This window comes from Eublepharis macularius, chromosome 4, assembly GCF_028583425.1.
Source record: "Eublepharis macularius isolate TG4126 chromosome 4, MPM_Emac_v1.0, whole genome shotgun sequence".
In the NCBI taxonomy this organism is placed as follows: domain Eukaryota; kingdom Metazoa; phylum Chordata; class Lepidosauria; order Squamata; family Eublepharidae; genus Eublepharis; species Eublepharis macularius.
The window spans coordinates 70,880,701-70,898,014 of NC_072793.1; the positions used below are offsets into that span (position 1 = coordinate 70,880,701).

Consider the following 17,314-nt stretch of genomic DNA (forward strand, 5'->3'; position numbering starts at 1 on the left):
CATTCACATTTGCCCTGCTTATGAATATATGTGGCTCTATCTGGATTCCCCCCCTCCCAAATTTGAAAATAGCTACATGGTATACATTTATATATTTTACTTGTAATTTTGAATATTAAAACTGGAAGATGGGAAGTTATACACTCTTTAGATGCCTCTTAGAAGGCTTGCAAGCACCTGCTTATGGTGATAACTGGTTGCTCCTTTCCTCTTCTAGAAATAGACTCATTACTTCAGTAGCATGTTCTGATCTGCTTTCCACAGCTGTGTTCCTGCTGTGGAAGCTCTGTGCTGTGGACGAAGAATTTACTAATGAACGATGGGCCGTTCTTTTCTGATGTGAAATATGTTTGCCATTATGTTCTTGTGGTACACTGTCCCATGCACTGTAACATGCAACGCCTGGTTCATTTATGTAAGAGGAGAGCCTTGTGCATGAAATGCATCCAAGTGAAGGAAAATTTGGATGGCAAGTCCCCTGTATGAAAGAGGTTTTTCCATGCAATTTTGCCAATTACAGCCATACCAGTGTAGACCAGTCTGTGAGCCTTGTTTTTATTTGTATTGGTGTGGCTGAAATAAAACTGCACTGGGGTAGCTGCTTGTCTAACAGAAGTTTCAAGTGATAAGCGCACTATTTGCATGTAGGAATTCGGCTGTACAGGCTGATCCTTTGCATGTGAAGCTCCACTGCAGATGACATGACTTACTCCCAAGTACATATTCATAAAATTACAATGCTAATCTTAATTTATTTAGAGTCCTCGGCTAGTTATATAGAAACATCAACATAATTTGAATCTTTTTAAATATCTAAGTAAAACAGTGGCATTTTTCATTAATTACTATGTAAATAGATGCTATCCTGCTATAAAAAAAGAAAGGGGATGGATTCAGTTTAAAATAACCTTTTTAATTTATTTGCTTACTTTTAACGTATCAATTCCTCTCCCTTAATTAAACAAACATAATTATTTCTGCCCCCATTCATGAATGTATCTTTAAAAATCCACAGACCTTCAGGTCTGCAGGTTCTAACTTTGTATTCAATATGCTAGTTTGCTTATAGTGCAATTCTGTGTGGAGTTACCTCAGTATAAGCCCATTGAAGTAAATGGTTGTAGACTAACTCTGCATAAGATTGCACAGTTAATCAGATCACTATCACAAGTATAGTATGAAACCACATCGGTAAACCAATTATTTCAAATTGACAACAGCTTTGACAACAGGGGAAAAGATATAGGGACCCCTATGAATGGGAAAACCATTTGAGGAATGACTTTTAGCAGGCAAACACGCCAGGAAGGGTTTATATATTCCCTCTATTGTCCACCCACCTCTGCAGCTCTTTTACTTCTCATTACAGCTTTAAAAATGTTGAAGGAAAGAGAAACAGAGCTGTATGTCACATATAGCTTAGCTTTCGGATTCTAATTTCCTTGATTTAGAACTCTCTAGGTTGGGTTAAGCTAAGCATGCTCATTACTCATGGGGTTTTTTAGTAAACTGAAGTGAGGTGATAGTTGTTCGTCCAAGTATTGTACATTGCTGGAGAAAGTTTTGATTGCTTGTTATGTTTTTGTACACCTATGGAATGTACAACTTTGTTTAAGAATTTATATAACTTCAATAAGAGCCTTAATACTTAACATACCAGTTGGAAACTAAAAACATTTTATTGTATCTATTGTAAATTGGAGCAAACATCTCAGCATAGTAATATTAAGAAAATTGTTTAATAACTCTGATGTAACGTTACATAAGTTAGTCAATATTTCTATTAGAGTAACCTCAAGAAGCACAAAAAGTACTTTTTCAAATTCTTATCGCTGTAAAAAATTAGAAATATGAGTTATGGTCGCAGCTGTATATATGAACCTAGCCTTCCCCCTTCTTAAATATTATATTTTGCATGCCTTAGGTTCATTGTCATTATCCTTCTCAGTTCTAATTGACACATGAAAAATTACTAAACAGATCACTAATAAATCAACTACTGTGAATGAGAGCTAGACAGTATTTCCTCATCAGGTTTTCTAGAAAAGTTTTGGAATGCACAATTTAAGTTTTCTCTGAATTATCAACAGAGCTCTAAATCTGACTTGAAATGTTCCAGATAAGAAGCAGAATAGTAAGACTAGCTGGTACTTAATTTTTTTAATGCATAATGGTGAAGAATTCTATTTCAGTTGTCTAAATTCATATAGGGAAACTTTCAGGGTATTTTAAGACAGTGATTCTGCCTCACTAGTTTTTATGTTCTTCAAGATTTAAGTCTAAGGTCTTGGACATGCATGTCTTCTTCTCCTTCCACATATAACATGTAGAAGATAATTCCAATTGCAGAAAATAAAATAAATATCTCCTAGTTCAAGCTCCTATCTTCTGCAGGAAGTGAGAAGGAAGAATGCAGGCCATGCTTAGAGGGGGGAAAGGAGGGCTAATATGATTAACATAGTCCTAAAACACAGTGTCTGAAATGGCTGTTAGTATGAAACTTCAAAAAATGGAGAGTGAGGAGCAATGATATTCTAGGTCTACTGATAACTGGTGTATACTAATTTATTTCTTGTTGCCATTATATAAAACATACCAAGCTGTAAAGTTAGGAGGACAATTATGTGTAACTAAAACTACAATGACTAAGCAATTCCTTTCCATCGGCCATGGAAGGCTTACTTTGTGTCATAAAGTAGTACATAGAGTACAATTCTGTAGCCAGTTACCAAACCGTCCATGATTAGACACCACATGAGTGCAACTATTTACTGTTCCATCCCAAAAAGTTGCTGGCATAGATTTTAGTTGAACTGCACATAGCTTGTTCTGGAATATCCCTATTTGACAGATTAAGTACTTTATCAGTTCGTAGAAAAATCAGTCAGTCAATTTGGGACAGTCAGGTTTTTTTTCCAGATAATATATTCTACTATGTAAGAAGTATTTTATTCTACTAAACCATGCTATCAGTAGATGCATTCCTGTTGCATTGTACACTACTACTTCTCACTTTTTGTCCCTTGCTGCTCTCAATTTTTTCCACTGTTTTCCAGAAAATTCTCTTTACATTTACACATCACGAGAAACTCCTTTCCGAATTGCCTATGCAGCTTCTTTCCTCTTTGCTATGCTAACCCTTCCTTTAATAGAAAAAATGTTGAATTCTATACAATTCTATAAAAAGGTTATTTTCAAAATGGAAAAGAGGATGCACTTCAACAAACCTTTTCCATGTGGTGCAGGAGAATCTAGTGATCACATCCCCCACATTTTGAGTTCTTAAATCAAATTTTTATTTATATGATCATAGACCAGCACAAGTTTTATGAGAATTCCCAACCACCACAACAAATAAGGTTAAAATTGATTGGCACATATAATAATTCAAGAATAGCTATTAATAGAATAGCAGATAAAGTTGAAAAAATTCTACAACATGTACAGATAAAACTTAAACATGTTCCAGTTTCACTCTCCCCTGAACCACAAGGGCATAGCCTGTCTTCATGGGACTCTTTTTATATTGCCCATCCAAAACTGCAGAGGGTAATACTTCGCATCTGGCGAGGGAAAATGCCTTCCTGTGACTAGAGATCTCCAATTGAAAGAGATATGTAGCCAGGGAAACTACATATCTAGAGTTTTCCGAACACAAAGAGGTCAGTAACCTCTCTAGATCTGCCTGCACTTGACATCCATCACCCTTTGCTTTAGAACTTGTTTTACCTGCTCATACCCCATTTCAGAACATCAAGAGGAAAAGCCCAAATTTGCCAGCTTAATTCTAGAATTAAGGAGGTTAAGCCTTGAGGCTTAAAATTTAACTTTAGCCAAAGGTTAATGGAGGCAAGACACACCCTAGCCTCCACCTTTACCATACCCGTCTTCAAGCACAAGTTTGCATTCAAGACACAGCAAGGCAATTGAAGGGCTGCTCTCAGATTTTTTGATTGCACTCTCCAAAGGTGCAAAACAAGATGATGATGGCCCAATCATGGTCCCATATAGGAGTTGAACCAATATTTTGGCCCAAAAAAGTTTAAGAGCAGCTGGAATACTATGGTCATCCTTGGTCCATAAGAATTTGATTATGTTATAGGCAGATTTTTGTCCAGTATCAGCTGCGTAGTCACAATGGGTGTGTGTGTGTAAGGCACAAATTAAATAAAAAAAGCCTGCCATCTATTCATGTTACTTCTAATTAGGCTATTAGGCTGGTTTGTGACAAATACAGTAGAACTTTATATAAGACTAATAGCTGGCTGGAAAATCTCTTTAAAGCCTGAAGGGAAGATCAAATTAAAATATACGTAAAACCATGAAACAGAGTAGAATAACAGTAGAATCCTAATAACACTTTCCTGGGAACAGATCTGAGTGGGTTTATGCGTAGACTTGCATAGGATTACTTTCACAGTTGTAGTTATTTAACAGTATTAGATAAAAGCAATATTTGTGATTTTGGTCAGGATTGTCATAAAAGCAAGGCAAGGCATTATATCTTGGCACAAACCTTCAGAACTACTTGTCAAAATGCTTATTATTGTTGATTTTGTGTTTACTTTTCAGTGTCCGATTTCTCAGGGATGAAAAAAATCTAATTTTAATTTTGCTCTGAGTCCAATCTGAAAAAGGTATATGATTCATGAAAATAGTAAAGATCTGCTCCTGCTCTAAACGGACAGCTCATTTCAATTTTCTGAGAGGGAAATATTTAATTTAATAGTATATAATGTCTATATTTAAAACCTGGTAGTAAATCATCTGAAAAAGATAAGGGCTTAATATCTAGAACCTATTCACATGCAGTGTTATGAACAACATAATTTAGTTAGTAGAAAATAGTCATTAATTGAAAGGAAGGTAAGAGATGAATTTATCATAATTAGAATAAAGAAGTGGGAAAGTGTAAGGACTTCCAGGGGGCATCTCTTTTTCCCCACCCACACCACATCCTCTTTTCCTTCCCTGCTCCTCATAGCCTTTTCCTGCTTTCTTCTTGCTTTCCACCCACCTTTGTCTGTCCCCTGACTACACTCCCCTCCAGTTGGGTGGTGGGGAATCTGCAAGCACTTGCAGGCAATATTTCACTTTTCCCTGTATCCTCCTTCTCACACTGTTTCCCCTTTTCCTCCTGGCCGTCTCCATATACTCACCATTCCCAATGTCCTTCTCTACTTCAAACCCACTAAACAGCTTACCTTTTACCTGCTCCCATCTTCATCTATATTTACTAATTTACTTCATTTATATATTGCCTTTTTCCACAATGGGGATGCAAAGCAGCTTACATCACTCTCACCTCTATTTTATCCTTATAACAACCCTGTAGATTACAATGTGTGGGACTAGCCCAAAGTTATTCAGTGAATAACTTTCACTGCATTGTGGTAATTTGAACCTTGGTCTCCCATATCTTACTCTGAAGCTCTAACTACTACACTACACTGGTTTTTGTGAGGGAGGGGCTGCTGTTGAATAATAGGGTGCAGCTGGGCCTGGGTGAGTCATGCAAGTCATGTGGTTGCTTTTGGGTCGGACTCCAATAAGTCCTCCCACAAAGGCCAAAACATCCCTGGAAAGGGCCCTGCCCCCTACTCATGCCTTTTCTAACAGAAACCAAGCCTGGAATACTGTCTAAACTGTTATGTTTGCCTAGCAAAAACCAGTGAGTGCATCTGGTTAAAACTACAGGCGCTCCTTTTATCATTTTGAGGTTTTTTTTATTTAAACTTTTTTTTAGATTTCAGATTTTTCTGCAAACCTGAGGCATTTTTCAGGTGTATAGGAAGATCTGTCTTATCCGTTCATGAATCTAGACTCTGGTTTTTAGTATCCAAAGATCAGAGCCACTTGGCTATTAGTATTAGAATTATATCAGTATAATCAAAAGATATTGTTGTGAACTTTTTTTATTGGGGAAGTATTCAAACACACATCAACCCAACCTGAAGTGGAGCAGGGGGGGAAAAACTTGACCATTTGATTATATGACTCCATAAACTGCTATTAAGTACCATCCTCATGACTTGATGCAATTCATAGACATGCAAGCTAATGTGTTTTGCTTCAATTCATAGATTTTTATGGCATTTTAATGAGAATAATTCCTTTCAATTTTTGAGTATGTCCCTAACTGTTTTCTTTATTTTGTTGCAAAATCTTTGGGAGTCACACAGTAGTATCTTGGTGCTATCTTATAGGGGCATTACTTCAACAAGTAAGATGGGGAATGGGTTGGTTAAAAGCATTTTGCCTGTGAAAGTGTATGTTGTGGTGTTAGCAGGGTGAGAAATAAAGCTGCTGACTTCTTTAACATTCTTCTCTTTTCCTGTCACGCTTAGGCTATGCCCTTATACCATCTGCCAAATCTGAGAATTTCTCAGATTCCAGTCACAGTGAGATCTCTTCACGGTCCAGCATAGTGAGCAACTGCTCTGCTGACTCTATGTCTGCAGCCCTCCAGGATGACAGATGCTTGCCTCAAGCCATTGTAGTGGTAGATTTTGGAGGAACAGCAGAAAGAAAAGAGCACCGTCAACCATCCTTGGAGTATAGCCAACCTTGCACAGGGTAAGGGGTGTTCAGCTGAGGAGATTTTAGTGATTGACCATCATATTCAAGCCATTTTCTTCCTGTGTTGTAATCATTCCTTTGAGTAATGTTAGCCTCCTGGATGGTATTCAGAATCAGCACTTGTAAAGAGAGAGGTGTACTCTCTGCTTAGGGAACTGCAAGTTAAATTTTCATAAAGTAATTTTCTCTGTAGTTGTAGGTCTTAAAGAAAAGAAAATGCAAAAAAATGCATTAAGGCAATGTGATTTAAATAAATTGCCTCTGGTATTACACTAGGTACTGAATGCTCAAAGATGTTATCCTGGGAAACACCATAAAGCTATTTAAATGCTTTCCTGTTTAATGTATAGCATGACAGTATTTTAATGGCTGTACTAGCTAGGAAATTTGCTTTCAGGCTTATGCCGTAAGGCATATTGTCAGAAACCTGTTTGCCTTTTTATAACAGGATGGAGGCTGTCAGTGGGAAACTGGACAATGGAAGTTATATGACTAAAGGTTCCAAGGTCTGAAGTTCTTTTACAAAGCTTAAGATAGGTAGATGGATTTTTTTAAAAAAAACTGAAGGTATTCAGTTAATTTTGCACTGCTGTTGGAGTACGCAAATACTTTGGTTAAAATGAAGCATACTAAGCTGAATAACTGAGCCAGTCCATACTGCTAATGTCAGTGGCTGATTTTTAACAAATCAGTACTTCTTTTCTTTGTGATCTCTGGGCATCAGATGGATGGGATTTGCATCTGTGCAGAGTTTTGATTCAGAAACTTCTCGAGCTAGCTTTTAGGTTCAAAAATTCTTACCCCTCAGAGGCACAGTCTTGACTGTTTGCACCTGAGGGGGAGGAGTTTCATCTTGCTCAGCTCCTTTCTGTTTGCTGCAGCAGAAGCAGCAAATGTTTTGGATACATCTTCAGATCAAATGAAAATATTTATTTAGCCATCACTTCCTACTTTCTGTCTTTCTGATTAGTTTTCATACTTTCCTATGTTTCTCTCATTGTCCCTCTATGGTGCAGAGGACAACTTTGTCGACAGTGAAGGGAAAAGCAACCTTCAGCTGATGGCCACAACCTGTGTCTCCACAGTGCCTTGGAAAATAGCACACACTAGAGACTTGTGTCTACTTCAGTTTACAAAGCAAGCAAGGCACAACTGATCCACTGAACTCCATGTCACCCTCTTGGAGGATTCTCTCTGCCTCTGAGACAATGACTGGATAGGCGGCACTGACAGCAGAGAAATCTAAGTGTCCAGTTTTCAACCACTTCAACTCAGGATTTCAGAGCCGTGGATACCGACCACTTCAGAACTCAGTCAGCAGCAGATAGTACAACTAAAGCTGAAAAGATCAGCTCTGTTCCTTTCAGAACCAAAGAAAAAATAAAGAGAAACGTACACCCAGAATTGATTTATGGAGATCTGCCCCAACCTTGATCTCAGCCCATGAGGTAAATATTTCCCCACGTATTTTGGAGAATTCTATGATAGAGCCACAGGAGCCAGTTCTCAAAATCAACAAAGAGATCTGTGGGCTAATTTCTGATGTGCAGCTTGGTGAGTCATTCTCTGAAGGGCAGCTGGAAAATTTTCCAAGTGAGATGCAGCTGCCATCAATATCTGAGTTTTCACTGTCATCAAACTGGGTTACTCTACAGAGTTTATTTTGTTTCTCCCACCTAGACTATTCAAATATATTGTCCCCAACATTGCCCTCTTCCTTAAGATGAATCATCTTTTGAAGAAAAAGACAATAGAAGCAGTACCACTCTCCCTGAGGGTTCTGAGGTTCTACTTTCAGTATTTCATCAACTCAAAAATGTTTTGAACTATCCTCAGTCTCTTAGGAAATCACATGTATACTACCCTAGGCCTGTATGTCAGTGGGGAGAAGTCTCATCCATACTTGGCAAGGAGTCCAGAAGTCATCCATCTTAGAAGTAACTCTTCATAGCCACAGATGCTGTTCTTTTCTTAAGGTTAAGGTCAGGATACTGATCTTAACCTATCTGATGAGGGCTTCATTTATTATACTCAGCAATATGCCAGGCACATTAAGAGACTGCTGGGCCTCATGGCAACAGCTACTACAATGGGTATAATTTGTGAAGATGAGGCCTCTACAGTGCTGGTTCAACCACAACTTCAAACCAATGAAGGACTTGTACAGTAAATTGCTGCATGTAAAATCCTTGGTGCTAAGAAGCCTCATACATCCTCATCCTCCAGCAGGAGGTCCCTTCAGACAACTTTGACCTCAGCTGATGCTCACAACACATGCTACTGCTCATGTGTGTGTATTATGTGCTGTCAAGTGGCCTCTGACCTATACCAACCCTATGAATGTCCTATCATTAACAAACTTGCTCAGATCTTGCAAACTGGAGGATTTCTCTTGTTTTATTAAGTCCAACCATCTTGTTTTAAATCTTTTCCTATTGCCTTCCACTTTTCCTAGTATTACTGACTCTTCCAGATAATTTTGTCTTCTCATGATGTGACCAGTCCAACTTTCACATCCATACAAAGTAATGGGGAACACTATAGTTTGGATTATCTTGATCTTGGTCCCCAGAGAGATGTCTTTTTATCTTGAAGGATCTTTTCTAGTTCCCTCACAGCTGCTCTTTCAAGTCTCAGTCTTCTGATTTCTTGGTTGCAGTCTCCCTTTTGGTTGATAATTGAGCCAATGAATAGAAAACCTTGAATAATTTCAATTTCTTCATTGTCAGCTTTAATATTGTGTGATTCCACAGTAATTACTTTTGTCTTCTTGATGTTCAGCAATAATCCTACTTTGGCGCTTTCTCCTTTAATCTTCATCAGTAGTCGTTTCAAGTTTTCGTATATTTTTTGCCAGTAACATGGTGTCATCTGCATATCTCAAATTGCTAATGTTGCTTCCTCCAATTTTCACTCCACCTTCTTGTATATCTAATCCAGCTTTCCTTAATATGTTCTGCATAGAGGTTGAACAGGTAGAGATATAGCATACATCTTTGGCTGACACCTTTGCCCGTTGGAAACCATTGTTTCCCCATATTCTCTCCTAACAGTAGGCTCTTGTCCAGAGTACAGATTGCGCATCAAAACAATCAGATGTTGTGGTACCTCCATTTTTTAACACTATCCATAGCTTTTCATGATCCACACAGTCAAAAGTTTTGCTATAATCTCTAGGGATGTGCAGTTCGGGTTTTTAACCCAAATAGGGCCCAATTTGTAAAGATTCGGGATTCCTGAATCGGCCTCAGCATGGCAAACAGCAAGGAAAGTCCTGCCTGCTTTCAAATTTCCCACCCCACCACTTTTTTCCCCCCAATGAGAGGGGGAGGACTGTTCCCTCACAAGCAGCAAGAAAAGGAGCGCTTTCAAACCTTGTGCCACTTGCTTCACCCAATACAAGGGGGAGCTTCCTCCCTCTTCCATTGGGTGAAGCAAGCAGTACGGCATTTTAAACTTAAAGCACCCCTTTTTCATCCCATTTGCAAGTGGCATGAAAAGGGGCGCTTTCAAACGCCACACCGCTTGTTTCACCCAGTGTGAGAGATTCGGGTTATTCCTAATTGTTTTTGTAATTGTCAACCCAAAGCGGGAAACCCAAATATTTTTCAGGTGCACACTCCTAGTAATCTCTAAAACATAGGCTGATTTTCTCCTGAAATACCCTGGTATGTTCCATTAGCCATCATACATTTGCAATGCAATGTCTAGTGTCTCTCCTGAATCCAGCTTGCATTATCTGGCATTTCTCATTCTGTATACGGTAAGAGTCTTTGCTGTAGAATATTAAGCATCACTTTGTTTGCATGGTAAATTAACGTGATAATTTTAAAAGCGTTCTTTCAAAGCGAGACGGTCGCTTTGAAAGAACTAGCCCCCCCAGGTTATACGGTCCTCCACCAGTCCCGGACAAGTGGTCGGGGGGGGAGGCGTGGCTTTGCTCATTCGGGAGTCTTTCTCCTTCAGACCACTCCCCACCCCAAAAATTACTGGCATTGATTGTGTGGGCCTAGTGTTGGACGCCGAGGAGAGGTTGGCAATATGCGTGGTGTACCGACCGCCTACTGCACCTGCATCTTCCCTGTCTGGTCTCTTGGAGGCGGTGGCCAGCTGGGCCTTGGAATTCCCGAAACTTTTGGTTCTCGGGGATTTCAACGTCCATGCTGACGACAATGCCTCCATGCAGGCCATTGACCTGGTGTCCTCCATGGCGGCCCTAGGACTCTCCCAGTTTGTTTCGGCTCCCACGCATCAAGCAGGTCACACGCTGGATTTGATTTTTGGGGCAGGGATGATGGTGGTCCTGGATGCCTATGATGCAGTGCCATGGTCAGATCACTTTGTTCTGAAGGCTCGTCTGAGCATGCCGCTCCTTTCCCGGGTGGGCGGTGAGCGGATTTACGCTCGCCCGCGGAGGCTTATGGATCCAATTGGTTTCCAGGCGGCTCTGCGGGATCCGATGCCCCCTGGCAGTACGTTAGATGAGCTGGTGGATGATTGGCATGGCCGTCTTTCCGAAGCCATCGACGCTATTGCCCCCTGCCGTCCTCTCCGAGCCCGCAAACGGGTAGCTCCTTGGTTTACCGAGGAGCTTCGCCAGATGAAGCGGTCTCTGAGACGACTAGAGCGAGTGTGGAGGCGGGGGCGCGACGAAGAGGCAAGAACATCTTATAGGACGTTTATGAAAGCCTATGAGGTGGCAGTGAAAGCAGCAAAGAGGGATTTCTTTGCTGCTTCCATTGCATCCGCTAGCTCACGCCCGGCTCAATTATTTCAAACAGTTCGGTCCTTGGTCTCCCTCTCTCAGGGAGACCACCAAATTCTTAATTCAACTATTGGCTGCGAGGCTTTTGCGAGCTATTTTGCGGGTAAAATCTTGTCCCTTCGCCGTGGCCTGCCACCCACTGTTGATACAGTAAGGGAACTGGAGACCCCTTGGCCGTCTTCTGGGTCCGTATTAGACCATTTCAGCCTGCTCTCTCAGGACGATGTTGACAGGATCCTGCAGCGGATGAGGCCAACCACCTGTCCTCTGGACCCCTGCCCATCCTGGCTGGTGAAGGCCAGCTCGGAGGGGCTACGGGACCATCTGGAGGCCATTGTTAACATCTCCCTGAGCTCTGGGGTTTTTCCAGGAGTGTTAAAGGAGGCGGTAGTGCGGCCCCTCCTGAAAAAACCATCTTTGGACCCCACCAACCCGTCCAGTTACCGCCCAGTATCGAACCTCCCGTTCCTGGGCAAGGTGATTGAGCGGGCGGTGGCGGTACAACTGCAGGAATTCCTGAATGATGCTCTAGTCCTGGACCCATTCCAGTCTGGCTTCCGTCCTGGCCATGGGACGGAGACAGCCTTGGTTGCCCTCACAGACGACCTTCGCAGGCATCTGGATCGAGGCGGGTCAGCGCTGCTTGTGTTACTTGATCTCACAGCAGCGTTTGACACGGTTGACTATGATTTGTTGGCCAGCCGCCTTGCCGACGTGGGGATTAGGGGGACAGTCTTACAGTGGCTGGTCTCCTTTCTCCAGGGTCGGGGACAGAGGGTGGCGCTCGGGGGAGATCTATCGGCCCGTCACCCTTTGGTGTGCGGGGTTCCCCAAGGGGCAATACTCTCCTCAATGTTATTTAACATCTATATGCACCCCCTCGCCCAGTTGGTGCGGAGGTTTGGGCTGGGTTGTCATCAATACGCGGATGACACCCAACTTTTTCTGTTGATGGACGGCCGGCCAGACACGGCCCCAGACAATCTGGCCAGAGCTTTGGAGGCTGTGACGGCATGGTTGAAACAGAGCAGACTGAAATTGAACCCAGTGAAGACGGAGGTCCTGCAGCTGGGACGGGGGCTGCCAGATGTTGGGATCCAGCTCCCTGCCCTGGATGGGACACCACTGGCAACTTTGCCAGTGGTAAAGAGTCTGGGTGTGTTCCTGGATGCCTCCCTATCGATGGAGGCCCAGGTCACGGCGGTTGCCAAGTCTGCATTTTTCCATCTTCGTCAGATCAGGCAACTTGCCCCCTACCTGACGCCCCAGGACCTGGCTACAGTGATCCATGCAACGGTCACCTCCAGGCTAGATTACTGTAACTCACTCTACGCTGGGCTACCCCTGGGCCTGATCCGGAAACTACAACTGGTCCAGAATGCGGCGGCACGGGTCCTGACTGGTATACCTTACCAGTCACACATCACACCTGTCCTGCGCCAGCTGCACTGGCTTCCAGTTGAATTCCGAATCAGGTTCAAAGTGTTGGTTCTTACCTTTAAAGCCCTGAGTGGGTTGGGACCGGCATATCTTCGGGACCGCCTCTCCCTGTACGTTCCCCGGAGATCGCTCCGATCAGCGAATAAATATTTACTTGTGGTCCCCGGCCCTAAGGAAGCCTGCCTCGCTTCAACCAGGGCCAGGGCTTTTTCAGTCCTGGCCCCAGCCTGGTGGAACGCTCTGTCAATGGAAACCCGGGCCCAGCGGGACATATTATCGTTCCGCCGGGCCTGTAAGACAGAGCTGTTCCGCCAGGCGTTTGGTGATTGAAGGGGGCGGTGCCATGTCGGCCTCCCACCTTTGGGGTGGGGAAGGTTCTCCCCACCACTGCACCTTGTTAATTTGTTTTATTATTTGTATATTGATTTTAGTTTTTGTTTTTATCAATTTTAACTGTTCACCGCCCAGAGCCCCTGGGATGGGCGGTATATAAATTGAATAAATAAATAAATAAATAAATAATCTGATAGTTGCTGCACCCTTTTGCATCCCTTTTTTGGGAATTAGAATGTAGGCTCAGCGTTTCCAGTCCCTATGTGTTTTCCCTGTTTGTTGACAGATTCTTGTTAAGATTTTTATGAACTCGATTTCTGTAGCTTGAAATAGCTCTAATGGTAATTCATCTACTCCAGGTGCTTTGTTTCTCCCAATTACTTTGAGCGCAGCTTTTACTTCACTTTCTAAAATTTCTGGTTCTTCATCAAATGATTCTTCTTTGAAGTATCTGTCATCTTTCCATGTTACCTTCAGACACTCTGAAGGGGGTGTTTCTGAATGGCAGAAACTACTAGGTGCTTCTGTGAGAGCAAGCAGACATGCTTTCATACTTGGGCTTTAACCTGAGAAGGGAATCCTGCTATCTGGTTGGTGGCTTTTATCCCAGGACTTCTTCACCTACATTGTCTAGTATTGGCACACTTGTCTCTCAGTGGCACCCATCTCAGTTTCACAAAGCTAATGTAGGAACACTCCCCTTTTGTCCGGTCTCCTCTTAAGCAATTAGGGACCACAACAGGTTTAATTCTCCAGTGACACCATCTAAACCTTCATAGGGATTACAGCTGATCATCACCTGGGTAATGAAAAAGCCACCTGCATCTTTGGCCACCTGTGACATGCAGATCCTCATTCACAAAGTAACCTTTCTTATTCCAATCTGACTTAATCTAATGAACTCTGCACTTCAAGCTGTCATTCCTTCAGGATAACAGAAAGAAAGTGATCCTGTGCCCAGACATCTCTTTTTTGCTGAAAGTTGTCTCTGGGTTTCACCTGATTTAGGACCTGATCCTTCCTATATATTTCAGAGCTACCATCAGATGCAGAAAGTGCCTTGACATGTTTTCTTTCAGACTTAAGTAAGAGTGTCTTCCAAAAGATTGTTACTAAGTTATATCCACTTTTAAGTTTTGGTTAGATCAGCTCCAGAAGTCTCTTCTTGGAGTCCTTAAGTCTTCCTGAGGCATCCTTATATCTGAACTTTGCAGAGCAGCTACCGAGGCCCAGGCTCTACCTTTGTGAAGCACTATGCCCTTTACTTCAGAACCAGAACATACACTTTCTTTGGCACAACTATACGCAGTGTTCTCTAGATCCTCTTGTATCCTCCTCCTGGTCAGTAAACTGAATGCAGAGACCACGAAGAAGTAAAAACAGGTTGCTTGCTTATAACTTGTTCTTTGAATGGTCATCTGTGCAGTCATGTGATCTTCCCACCTTTTCTGCAACAGGCACTTTTAACTGGCTTTGTTCCTTTTTTGGAAGGAACTGGGTGAGATGAAAGTCCTGCCTCCTGGACGTGTGCAGGAGACTGTGCTCTGGGAGTAGAGGATTTTTGTGTCTTAAAGCTAGTACTAGGATTTCTGAATCAAAGCTCTGTACAGAGCAAAGTCAGAGCAATAGTTCCAGGTAAGCTTTTCCTTTTTTCCATGTTTTGTTTTTGAGCAGTATACTGTTTAGAAGCAGCATGTACTGGACATATAAATGAAAGGAAAATTGGTATTATGTCAGCAAAGAGATTTTACTTAAGTGTCCTTGTTTGAGACACATTTAGCATAGTGCTGACTTTTGTTTCCTGCACTGGAAATGTCTGAGCAGCGATAAGTGCTTAAAATGCAAGAGCAGTGAAGTTGACCAACACTGAAGGAAAAATCTAATAAGAACTGATCATGCAAATCAGATATTTTGTTGCTTCTGACTCAGAGAACCTTTTGAATATTTATTTTCCTTTTTTTCTTTCTTATCTTTCTCTGATTCAAAAGTAAAGTTTGGGTCTGTATGTTTATGCAAATTTTGTAGTAGAGGCCTGTCTGAGGCAGAAAATGGCATATAGATAGAAAATATGAAATAGTATTGAAAAGGTTTATTTATGAAACTACAATTATAGCATGTGTGTGTTATGTGCCATCAAGTTGCCTCCGACCTATGGCGACCCTGTGAATGAACAACCTTCAAAACGTCCTATCGTTAACAGAATTTTCAGACCTTGCGAACTGGAGAACATGGCTTTTTTTTTTAATTAGGTCCAGCCATCTCATTTGGGTCTTCCTTTTTTCCTACTGTCTTCTCATGATGTGACCACAGTACATTAGCCTCAGTTTTGTCATTTTAGCTTCTAGGGAGAGTTCAGGCTTGATTTGATCTAGAACCCACCTATTTGTCTTTTTGGCCATCCATGGTATCTGCAAAACTCTCCCCTTCTGCAAAACTTGGATTATCTTGATCTTGGTCAGAGGGACACCCTTATCCTTAAGCATCTTTTTCTAGTTCCCTCATAGCTGCTCTTCCAAGTCACAATCTTCTTCTGATTTCTTAGGTGCAGTTTTCTTTTTGGTTGATGATTGAGCCAAGGAATAACAATTTTCATTGTTAATGTTAACAATTTCAATTTCTTCTTTGTCAACCTTAAAATTATATACTTTCTCAGTAGTCATTACTTTGTCTTCTTGAAGTTCTGCTGTAATCCTGTATTGCGCTTTCTCCTTTAATCTTCATCAGTAGTCATTTCAAGTCTTTACTGTTTTCTCCAAGTAACAGGGTGTCATCTGCATATCTCAAATTGTTAATTTTCTTTCCTCCAATTTTCACTCCCATCTTCTAAATCTAATCCAGTTTTCCTTAGGATACAGTCTTCATAAAGGTTGAACAGATAGGCAGATAGTATACATTCTTGCCTGACACCTTTGCCAATTGGAAACCATTCTGTTTACCTTATTCTGTCCTAACAGTAGACTCTTGTCCAGACTCAGAGTACAAGTTGCACCTCAAAACAATCAGATATTGTGGCACACCTATGTCTTTTAACACCATCTATAGCTTTTTCCCTGGTATGTTCCATTAGCCATTGTAAATTTGCAATGTGATTTCTAGTGTGTCTTCCTTTTCTGAAGCCAGTTTGCACATCTGGTATTTCTCATTTCATCTATGGTAAGAGTCTTTGTTGTAGAATTTTGACCATCACGAGACAGATTTTCCCCTCAAAAAATATTTAATTTAAATCAAAAAATCCAATTTAAATTTTAAAAATTGTTTTTGTTCTGTTTTTTAAAAAATCATTGATTTTTTTATCCACCCTGCTCTACATGCATGATGCTGAAAATCTGCATTTTGAGTTCTGACCCTATTTCTATCACCTTTTGTTTTTGCTTCTCTTCTGTCTTAAGCAATTGGAAGAGTTTTATCAGTCATCCATCTAGGCTTCTCCTTTCTTTTGGCTACAGGAATAGACTTTGCACATTCTTCTTAGATAATATCTCTGGTTTCAGCCCATGGTTCTTCTGGTTCATAATCAATTATACTTAGTAATGCAAATCTGTTCTGTACATAGTCTTTAAATTCTTCAGGAATTTTAGATTATATTTTGGAACTATGATTCCATTAGAGTTTCTCTTCAGCTTTAGTCCAATTTTTGATATTAGCAATTCATGATCTGTATCTGGTCTTGTTTTAGCAGAGAGAGCTTCTCCATCTTTTGCTTCTCATTATGTAATGTATTTGGTTTCTTTATTGGCTACCCAGTGATTTCCATGTATACAATTGTCTGTTTGGTTGCTGAAGCATGTGTTAGCAAGGAACAAGTTGTTAGCTTCACAAAATTCTGTGAGTCACTCTCCTGCTTCGTTTTGTGATCCTAGTCCAAATTTTCCAACAATATTTGATTCTGCTTTGTCTCCTACATTTGCATTGCACTCACCTGTAATCACCAGTATATCTTGTTTAGATGTATGCTCTATCTCTTCTTGGGCACTTGCATAAAAGTTTTCAATTTCTTCCTCCCCAGCATCTGTAGTTGAGCATAAACTTGAATGATGGTTATGTTAATAGGCCATCCATAAAATCTGATAGATATTAATCAGGCAGACTTTGCATTATAGCTCTTGACTGCTTATAATATGTCTCATCTCACTATTACAGCCACACTCTTTCTTTCGAATTTGTCATTTCCACAGTAAAACACTTCGTACTTTTCTA

General features: G+C 41.1%; 1 protein-coding gene across 1 annotated transcript in view; it reads left to right on the forward strand.

Annotated features, from left to right (window-relative positions):
* The window catches only part of RAPGEF6 (Rap guanine nucleotide exchange factor 6), a 235,473-nt gene that overhangs the window by 203,279 nt on the left and 14,880 nt on the right, over positions 1–17,314 (forward strand). The window contains exon 28 of the mRNA XM_054979018.1: positions 6,348–6,576. Coding sequence (XP_054834993.1) covers positions 6,348–6,576 — 229 coding nt within the window. The remainder of the gene's footprint in view (positions 1–6,347; positions 6,577–17,314) is intronic.